Consider the following 11050-nt stretch of genomic DNA (forward strand, 5'->3'; position numbering starts at 1 on the left):
TAAGAAAATATTAACAATTATTGAATCTAAACATAGGATATACAGATGCTAGTTGGACTATACTTTCAACCTCTGTGTATGTTTGAAAATTTTCCTAATAGAAAGTTGGGAAAATGTTATTTATAAATAAGATACAGATGTATCTACCCAGGATTAAAATTTTGAGAAGTTGGACTGTTCAACTGGAAATTTCATTCAGTAGCAGTTAAACTGAACAAGAGGATTTGATTAGCAATACCCACAGCATTGCTTTTTTGGCTATTGTAAGTTAGCTGACATGTATATTAATTTTTTACTGTAAAGTTTCTGGAAAAATATAGCGAAGATTCTAGTTTCTGTTAAATATTTGAAGATCATTAATAAGAATTTAATATATGATCAATAAATAGTTCAGAAATAAATAAGGCTATTTAAACATGCAGCTTACAGTTACATAATCTGGACCTCATTATGTAAAGGCTCTGCTGTGTTGCCATTGTACCACTTGCAATTTTTCTCTTAGATAAAACAATATAAAAATTAACCATTATATTTTCACCAATACACCTTTTATGTTTCATTTTAAATTATGTGGATTTACATCAAAAAGAAACAAAAGTATGCTTCATAAAGTGATACCGGCCTTTAGGTTTTGTCTTGCTGTCTTTTTCAGCAAGCCTAGAAAGCAAGCCTCTTGACAAAACTGTGTGTTCATTGTTTTTGAGACAAAAGACTACAGCACAGCATGCACATTCTATACTGGAGTAATTAGTACCTCAAATATCAACAGAACTTGAATTGCAGAGAATGGTGTTGAATAGCTAATTGCCCAATCATATTATAAAAGGAAATAATGTTAACCAAAACACACAATAATAAAATACTAACACCTTTAAATGATTTATAAAATATACCAAACATACAAAAGGAATTATATGCATAAGATGTAAAAAGACAATCCTGAAATGTTTTATATCCAATGTTATATTTAGCTCTTGTAATGTGATAGCAAATTACTCTGAATCTCCCTGTTAAATTTTTTTAGATAGAAACATAAGCTCATCATTTAAATGTCTTGTTTGCTTGCTTTAAAAAACCTACAAAGTAGTTGTTAGTATTTTTTCAAATATGTTTTATGATATTAGAGAACAAAGGAAGACTGAAAAATAACTTCTCAAACATTAATTGGGAAAGTCAACATTTGACACTATGAGATTTTTCAAATCTGTAGCCTTTTCATAGTGCAGAGCAGCAGTGAGGTTTTTACATAGAAGCTGGGCATAGTTAATGAGTTCATGACCAAATAGGAGAAAAACTGTTCATTCTTAAAAGTCTCATTAATAGCCAGGAAATGTACTTCCTACAAGGAATTATTTTTAAATAAGTGGTACTATTATGCTATAATGAATTTTAGGACATGTTTTTTGTTTCAATGCACTTAAACTCCTGAATAACAACATACTATAAAAATGACAACAAATATATAAAGGTTAAAGATATATTTTCTTAAGATTTGGATTTTGTTATTGGGAAAAAAATTGGTGAAATATATAGAAAACATATAGAAATCACAACTTTATTTCAGGCCTCAAAATTTAACAAAACAACTAAGTGAAGTATCCCAAGAATGGAAAAACAAGCACCAGATATATTCTCCAGCAAACTGGTATTAACTGAGTAGCACCTAAGTGGACACATAGGTGCTACAGTAATAGGGTATTGGGCAGGTGGGAGGGGGGAGGGGGGCGGGTATATACATACATAGTGAGTGAGATGTGCACCATCTGGGGGATGGTCATGATGGAGACTCAGACTTTTGGGGGGAGGGGGGAAATGGGCATTTATTGAAACCTTAAAATCTGTACCCCCATAATATACCAAAATAAAAAAAATAATTAAAAAAAAAAAAATTTAACAAAACAACCTTCATTCCTCTAAAATTTCTGTTTCCCGATATCTTCCATTCCATAATTTCAAAGGATATCCCTGTATTTGATAGACTACAGAAGGCAAAGGGAAAACAGAAAAAGAACAACAGCAAGAGTTTTCACTAAGTTATAGTCCTATATATAAATAACTCCATCCAAAAGAGTTATAATTAGAATCACAGCATTTTAGGACTGTCAGGAACTTTAGAGAAACCTAGTCCAAGTTTCTTATACAGGTAAGTGAAGTGAGACTCAAAAATAACAAGATCTTGTTACAAATTAGTAGCAGTGATTCTGCTTTGTGGCCTTTCCATTGTACCATGCTGTACAGAAGTTCTCCTGATGTACAGAAGCTCTGAGAATGCAGGAATACAACTGACACAAAAATGATGTTTTTACAAGTGTATATAGAATATAATATTGATCGTGTGATACAAGAAAGCAAATAGATATTCTTATAGCTCAAAGCTTTAAACTGACTGATAAGTTTTCACTGGAGACAGAAAAAGTCTTTAAGGTGCCAAACACAAAAAGCAAACAACCTACCAACCAAAAGCCCTCAAGCACTAAGCTCCATGACTATTCATTCTACAGATACTTAGTAAATACTTAACTAAGTACTAGAGTATCATAAATTCTCATTCTCATGGTACCACGTAAGTAGCACTCATAGTACTTGCCACGATTGCAATTTCCCATATTTTCACATTGATATGATTCATTTCTGTCATCCCCACTTGCTTTAAGGACTGACAGAGTGCCAGCATTTTGTCACTGATCCATCATCAGTGCCTAGCATAATACATGAAACAAGGGAAGTGCTCGGGGAATAAATGAGTGAATGAACAGACCAAAGCGCCCTACTGTTCTCACTGATAGATTTTACAACACTTAAATAAAATATAAAGTGGTGACTATGATAAGTGCTGTGCAGGAATGCTAGAGGGTATAAAAACTAAGGTGTTAAATTAGTGGGGGGAGGAGCCAAAAAGGGGAAGCCAAAGAAGAAAAGCCTGTGCCAAGGCCCAGAGTAGCACTGAAAATAAATTTAGCGCTACATATAAAATGATGGGGGAGGGGGAAATGATGGGGAGGGGGAAATGATGGGGGAGGGGGAAATGCTGTGAGATGAAGCTGGAGGGATAAGCAGCAGCCAGCCTATGGCAGCTTCGCTGATCAGGTTACGGAAGCCAGTCTTTGTCCTAAGAGCAGTGGGAAACCACGCAAGTATTTTAAGGATATGATGAGGAAGTGAATGTAACATGACCAAATCTGCTGTTTAGAAAGATCTGGTTATAGAAGTGGGACCAGAGTGGCTGTAGAGTGGCCAGGTAGGGGACAAATAAAGAAGAGGCCAATTGAAAGAAAAAAAAATAGCAGTCAAGAGACTATGGCAGCTTGGAATAACATGGTGGGGATAGAGAGGAAGAAAAGTAGATGAATTCAAGGGATATTTAGAAGTAAAACCCCAAGACTTACTAATAGATTGGAAAGGGATAGAAAGGTTAAAAATGGGAGTGTTAGAAGACTTCTTGGTTTCTTGCTTGTTTACTGGATGGATGGAGGTGCTAGTTCGTGAAACATGAAACACTGGAAAAGGACCAGGCTTGCTTGGATGGAGAAGACAGTGAGTTTGGTTTGGACATTATAAGAACTGGGAACTGAAGGACATGAGTTTTTATATATGTGTGTAACACTTAGATAAGCAAATTGGTACAAAAAGAACAAGATAACTAATAATGAGCATTTGCACAAATTGTCCAGATAAGTTCTGAAATTCAGGGTTAAAGTAAATAACTTTAGGTAACTGTCTCTTTGATATCTGAATCCAATCATTCAGAACCTCTTCAGCATACTGTCAATGTCATCTCACATATATGGATAAAAGATCTCCCAAATGAGTAACAAGGATTAGGGACCACTACTTTTACCTCTGTTCTGGCTAGCTGCATTATGAGGGAAGCAAGCAGCTGCTAAGATCAAGACTAGATGCTTAGAAATGGGAGTGTTTTACTTGACGAGGCTAAAAGAAGAGCCTACTTACCAGCACTTTCCCTTTTTAAAAAAAAAAAAAAAAAAAAAAAAAAAAAAAAAAAAAAGAAGAGCCTACTGTGTTCTAGGTATGGATGAATCTCTAAATAATAAGGGAAAAAAGGGAAGAGGGATAATTCCTATTTTTTTCTCATGGATTCTTCAAATTCCTAATGTCTCCTACAACCAATTAACTTCCAAGAGATAAAATGGGTAGAATGGCACATGTTCTTCATTTCTGTATTACAAAAGATGTGTACTTACTCTGGATGGCCAACATCCTAACGCATGGATTAATGCTGATGAGAATGATTGAGATCATGGATTTAAGCCACCAGACTACGATAAAAAAAAGTAAAGCCTCTCTAGAGGCAAACCCAGAGGTTTACAAATGATGTGGCACTGTTATATCCCAAAGTGACATATTTTGTCACATGTGACTAAGTGTCATATTCCAATGACATGCTGTAAAACAGCTTCACTTGGGCTGAATTATATAATTAACTGAGATAATACATTTTTAGTGTTTAGCTCAGTGCTGGCAGATAACAAGCATTTGACATGTTATTATTCACTCCATGCTGCCACTAGGTTAAAACATATCTGAATATTGGCATGAATTATACAAATTGTAAAGAGTTTGAATGCGAGGCCGGGCGCTGTGGCTCACGCCTGTAATCCTAGCTCTTGGGAGGCCGAGGCGGGCGGATTGCTCAAGGTCAGGAGTTCAAAACCAGCCTGAGCAAGAGCGAGACCCCGTCTCTACTATAAATAGAAAGAAATTAATTGGCCAACTGATATATATATAAAAAAAAATTAGCCGGGCATGGTGGCGCATGCCTGTAGTCCCAGCTACCCGGGAGGCTGAGGCAGAAGGATCACTCGAGCCCAGGAGTTTGAGGTTGCTGTGAGCTAGGACGCCACGGCACTCACTCTAGCCTGGGCAACAAAGCGAGACTCTGTCTCAAAAAAAAAAAAAAAAAAAAAAAAAGAGTTTGAATGCGCTAGGCATGGTGGCTCATGCCTGTAATCCTAGCACTCTGAGAGGCCAAGGTAGGAGGATCGCTTGAGATCAGGAGTTCCTAACCTGCCTGAGCAAAAAGCAAGACCCCTGTCTCTGCTAAAAATGGAAAAAAAAATTAGCTGAGCAACTAAAAATAGAAAAAATTAGCTGGGCATGGTGGTGTGTACCTATAGTCCCAACTACTCGGGAGGCTGAAACAGAAGGATTGCTTGAGCCCAGGAATTTGAGGCTATAGCACTCAACATATAGGCTATGTTGATGCCATAGCACTCTAGCCCAGGTAACAGAGTAAGACTCTGTCTCAAAAGAAAAAAAAGAGAAAGAAAATAAAAAGAGTCTGAATGAAGGAAAGGATTCCTTTATAAATTACCCAGATATTTTTCCAAAAATGTGAATGGTAAGGGGGTGAAAAGGCATTCTATCTTTTAAACAAGGAAATAGTTTCCTTAAAATTCAGCTTAAAATGTACTAGACAAAGTATCATTACAATATGATACATACTGTCTTGAAAGGTCTTGGTATGTATATACTATGCAATACCTCAACAATAAGGAGGAAAAAAACCCACATCTAATGAACAAAGAAAAAAGGATATACTCACTTGTCAACTGAGCTTTGGATAATTTTTCACTACAGCTATAAGCTTGACTGCTCTCCTGCAGTTTTAGCCATTCCTGGGCTTGGAACAGGTAGAGTTTAGCTTCTTTTCCAACAGCTACTGCTATGTTGTTGATTCTGACACACAGAAGAGCATGGTCACCTTGACATTAAAACAAAAATTATCAACTAGTTTGGTCCTGTATGAAACTGAGATCATAGTACAATCCAACACCTATACTTATCAAAATGGAAATTTAAAAAGCACAATTTTTCTTAAATCTCACTTAACTAGGTAAATCACATAAGAATGAACATCACATTCAGATGCAAGTTAAAGAGATTATTCAAATTAATGTGTGATGTTTCCTTACAATTCACATGATAACTGATAACCTTTCACTGAATAAATAGAATCTGAGTTATTCTGGACATTCACTGTAATAAAATTGTCCCATTTTACAATCACTCCATGTCTTTTATATTTGTTCATAATCTATAGAAATTTCTTGCCAAAGTTTGTTTGTTTTTTTTTTTTTTTTTTTTTAGACAGAGTCTCGCTTTGTTGCCTAGGCTAGAATGAGTGCCATGGCATCAGCCTAGCTCACAGCAACCTCAAACTCCTGGGCTCAAGCAATCCTTCTGCTTCAGCCTCCCAAGTGGCTGGGACTACAGGCATGCGCCACCATGCCCGGCTAATTTTTTCTATATATATTATTTGGCCAATTAATTTCTTTCTATTTATAGTAGAGACGGGGTCTTGCTCTTGCTCAGGCTGGTTTCGAACTCCTGACCTCTAGCAATCCGCCCACCTCGGCCTCCCAGAGAGCTAGGATTACAGGCGTGAGCCACCGCGCCCGGCCTGTTTTGTTTTTTAATATAACATAGCTGTTAATATTACCTTATACTTTTAATATAAAAAATAAGCATAGCAATAGCAAGAAAGTTTAAATGAATGTGTTTTGGGGTAGACATTTTACATCTGAAACAGAATTTGACATCTGTGACTTTTACAAAAGAACTTTCACAACAATATATGTTGTAAGATTCACACAGAATAAGCCTGGCTACACACACCAACTACATTTAAGGCCCAGAAGAGAAATGGCAAAGTAGCGGCTTCCGGGGAAAGGAATTCTGGGTGGGGAGAGGTGAAGCAGGAGACTGTTCTTCATCTCTCATTTTAAGATCTTCTATTCTCCTGGATTTTGCTTTTTATTTTGTTACTATAATTTTCACTTTGATTAAACACTTTAAATAAATTTAAAGGTATAGTACACATCAAAGAATGTCTAAGTCTCCTATATAAATTGATTATATTATTAATTATGAAGTCTTAAAAGTGACTCTAAAACCCTATTAACACCTTAAATTGCATTCTGAGCTAGAGGTCATTCTTTCAGCGTAGTTTTGATATTATTATTTTACAGATGTGGAATTCACTGAAAATTGGTAAGTAAATATTATGTAAATATATTTGTGTATGTACAAGTGTGTGCTTTAATATATATGTAAAACATACATATACGACAGGAGAGAAAATGAATATACTTAAAGCACCCTTCCCCAATTTGTCTTGAGAAATCTGGACTTAGTACATGTTTCTCCTGTATGTTTACCAGGTAATCATGGACTATCAGGTTGTTTAAGTCTCCCTGATGATCATGAATATGTCACAGCTTCTACACATCCCAAATCTTCCAGCACTGTCCAGATTGTGCCATTTATTGTAGTGACATTACTATCACTGTCTATACTCAACGTATAGCCAGTAAAGAAACTGAAAATTTGACCAAAAAACAAAAATGTGTCTAGTATTTCTTCTTCATTCATCCAATGAAGGGATGGTCCACATTAGATTTTGAAAAACTGGATTATACTCTTTTTCTCAGCTACCTTAAAAACTTCAGATTTAAAAAAAAAAAATCAGGTTCCCCTTCCTTTATACCATCAATTCTGTAATTTCTCAAAACTTTAAACTCCTTTTCCACCCCAAAATAGCTTCTGGTTTATATCATCTTCTAAGAATCCTTTCTAGGCCAATATTATGATCTTCACAGTCGCATCTTCCAATACTAAAGACTTTATAAAGCAACGATCCTAAACTAATCAAGGTAAATCATTTTTTGAACTCTAGTGCTCATCAAATTAAGAGTACCAAGAGGATGTACCAAGAAAACCATTTAAATTTTACAGTATAAACAAATGAGACCAAATTAGAATAGACTGCGAATTCATTCAGTGAAGGAATAATTATTGATTTTTGAGGGAGAACAAAAGGTAAGATCAAATGCAGCTCTGCTCTCAGAAGCTTCCAGGATGCTACTTACACGCATTTCCATCAACTTCATTCTAGGCCTCATGGTCTAGTAAATTACCGCACTAGTGGCCAAGTAACCGAACTGTCAGTAATGACAACTATATTACCAGATGTTTTACTTGGTTTCCAGAACACTTCTGCTCCAAGTAGGTCTTTATCAAATTGATCTTAAAAACAAAAAGAAACAGGAACTCTAAGTTCCTGAGCTTAAATTCACTCGAAACTACAGTACACCTCGGCGTATGTAATCTGGTGGAGACAGGAGGGAGCAAACATGCTTCGGGGCAAGGATCTTGAAAGCCGCAGCAGACCAGTTATTTGTATATTTGCACGGGGAGGGTGGGGGCTGTGGAGACGGGCTTTCGGGCGCAGAATGCAATCACTAATCGCGAGAGGCTGCTGCCAAGGGTCTGGGAAGCAGCAACAGTGAGGTTGGCAATAGATGCGTCCCACGATGCCGGGCAGATGCTGGGGGGAGAGGGCTGCGGCAACGCTGGAAGTCCAGGTGAGGCCGGTGAAGCCGCCGGCCTAGCCCGGAGTGGCGTGGCGGGGCGGGGCCGGGTGCCGCCGGCTCCAGGCCTCCCCCGGGAGGCGGGGAGGAGCGGCCCGGGGCCGGCCGGCAGGATGGGCCCGCGCGCCTTCCTCCCCCTCCCCGCCCCCAGGCCGACCTACCGTGGAACTCGAAGTGGCCGATGCTCTGGCCCTGAGCGTCTCGGGCCGCGGCGCTGCTGAAGCTGCCCCGCAGGGTCTTAGCCTGGCCGCCCTGCGGCCACCAGCAGCACGTGAGGGCCACCGCCAGGAGCCGCAGCCCCCCCATGCCCGCCTCACCCTCCGGGCGGACACAGGGTCCCTATCCGCCAGCACTGCCGGCCCCACGTCGGCAGCTGGAGGGCGGGGTCGGCACCGCGGACCCGCCCCTAGGAGACTGAGAGCCAATGAAGCGGGCTCCTCCGCCACGAGCCAACGATATTCACCAATGAGGGGCCGAAGTGGGCGGGACGTGAAAAATCCGAGTGCCCAATCATTCCCCTGGATTTTGGCTAGTTCCCGCCCTTTTTTAATTCTTTCAATGAAGAATCTGGGGGATGTTGCTTCACGTTACGGAAAAATTATCGCGCTCCTTGTAGCCTCTGCGCATGCGCAGACACGCAGGCACTGGGCCGTGGGACTTTTGAGAGACGTGGGATTCGGGAAAAAAACTAAGAAACCACACGACGCGGCCATTTCTGGTCAAAAGAGGAAAACCCCCCTCAAAGCAAGAGTCATGGGCTTATTCAGCTTTTCTAACTCAGTGCCTGGATAACCTACCGGACATGTCTACTTCAGTGTCTCAAAATCATTTAACTCTGCATGTCCAAAGTTTGACCCATGATTTCTCTGGGCACCTCCAACCGATTTTTCTCTCCTAGGTTCCCTGTCTTCTTGAATTATATCACCCAACATGCCAGACGGCTGGGCATTCTCGCGACCCCTCCTCCCCACGCCCTCACACTCAATGGATTCAATGATTCAATAACAGGTGTGGGTTGGCCCCTCTTCTGGTGCTGGAGGGAAGTCGCAGGCACAATCCCACGCAGGACATCATTTTCTTGGCCTACAGCAAGACCTGCCTCCACTCTTAATTCGAATTGGCCACAGTCCATCTCCACCCTAGAGCCACAGAAAGCTTTAGGACAAGCAATTTGATTACATTACTTTCCTTCAAAGGCTCTCTGAAGGCTTTTAGCACACAACCCAAACTCTGTAGAATAAGGCTCTCAAGTCTCTCAAATTTCCATTTCTTAACTTCTCATCTCCATTCTTACCACTGTCAGTTGCCTGAACACTCCAAGTTCTCACCTCTAGGACTGTATGCCCGCAGATCTCTCTGGCTGGAATACTGCTTATTCTACCTACCACTCAACCTCCACCTCACCTTCCTTTTCTTTACTCCTCTTTCCCAAGGCCCTTTAAGAAGGCTTTCTCAAACCCTCCAGTGTGTATTAGATGCCCCAAGAACAGGAATCCCTTACTTCCTTACCAGGGCAGCTAGTACACTGTATCATAAATGTCTATTGGTTTATCTGAATCCCACAGCTGGTCAGAGACTATATCTGCCTTGATGAAAGTGGGAGCTCAAAATTATTTCATGAATAAATGTACATAAATTATTTTCATTCAACAACAAGCTTTTGTGACACATAAGCAAGTTCTCACAACAGACCTCACCATTAAGAAAAAAAAATCTTGGGAGCCACCTATCATATACCCAGTATTTTCAGTGTCTCTGGCTGACTATGAACACACCGGAGGTATTAATATTTAGGGATTTATAAAAAATTGCACTTTTTTTATATTATAAAAGTAATTCATGTGACTCAGAAAAAAATTCAGTCAAAAGTGTATGAAGGCCAGGCGTGGTCACTCACACCTATAATCCCAGCACTTGGGGAGGCCTGCACTTGAGCCCAGGCAACACAGTGAGACCTTCTCTCAAAAAAAGAAAGAAAAAGTGTGTGAAGTCAAAATGAGTGTCCCCATTACTTCCTTTCCCTGCCATATTCAATACCCAAAGGTAATCTCTGTTAATAGTTTAGGGTGGATCTTCTCAGACAAGCCTTTAAAATATATGTGGTATTTGTAAACCAAGGACAGGAATAAAATTGGTCCTGAGGAAAAACCATGACACAGGCCTTGAATGCTGTTAGGTCTCTATCTTCTATCTTTCATCTTCTATCTTCTATCTCTCATCTTCTCTTTTTGATCAATTTGTTTTCTCTCATCGAAGGTAGGCTTTTCGGCTCTTCAGTTCATTTGCAAGAACGTGGCCACCACCAAGTCCCAACTTTGTAGGGGCTCAGAGTTCAAAAAGAGCAACCAGACTTTACTAAAACCTTAGTCCACTTCTAAATCCCAAGAAGAGGCTTCAATTGGCGTAGGGTGAGTCAGATTCCATCCTGTGGCCTGCCTGGGGAGGGTCAACTTAGGGATATCATAAAGGATGGGGGCAGTCTGGTTAGAAAAAAACCTTAAGTACACAACTATACAAGATACAGTATTTTGGTCCTCATTCCATGTTGGTACATTCTTTTTAAAGGCTAAATAACACTCCATTGCATTTAAAAAGTGAGACTGTACTATACACATTTAGATTCTGTCCAGTTTCATCATTATAAGCAATATCAATGAACA

The 11050-nt window shown here is 39.5% G+C and overlaps 1 protein-coding gene across 1 annotated transcript in view; it reads right to left on the reverse strand.

Annotated features, from left to right (window-relative positions):
- GPR180 (G protein-coupled receptor 180) overlaps nucleotides 1-8766 on the reverse strand; it is a 29565-nt gene extending 20799 nt beyond the window's left edge. The window contains exons 1-2 of the mRNA XM_020290267.2: nucleotides 8552-8766; nucleotides 5564-5722 (exon numbers count right to left, since the gene is read on the reverse strand). Coding sequence (XP_020145856.1) covers nucleotides 5564-5722; nucleotides 8552-8696 — 304 coding nt within the window. The 5' untranslated portion in view covers nucleotides 8697-8766. The remainder of the gene's footprint in view (nucleotides 1-5563; nucleotides 5723-8551) is intronic.
- Between the last annotated feature and the right edge of the window lie 2284 nt (nucleotides 8767-11050).

Source organism: Microcebus murinus, chromosome 13 (genome assembly GCF_040939455.1).
Source record: "Microcebus murinus isolate Inina chromosome 13, M.murinus_Inina_mat1.0, whole genome shotgun sequence".
Classification (NCBI taxonomy): domain Eukaryota; kingdom Metazoa; phylum Chordata; class Mammalia; order Primates; family Cheirogaleidae; genus Microcebus; species Microcebus murinus.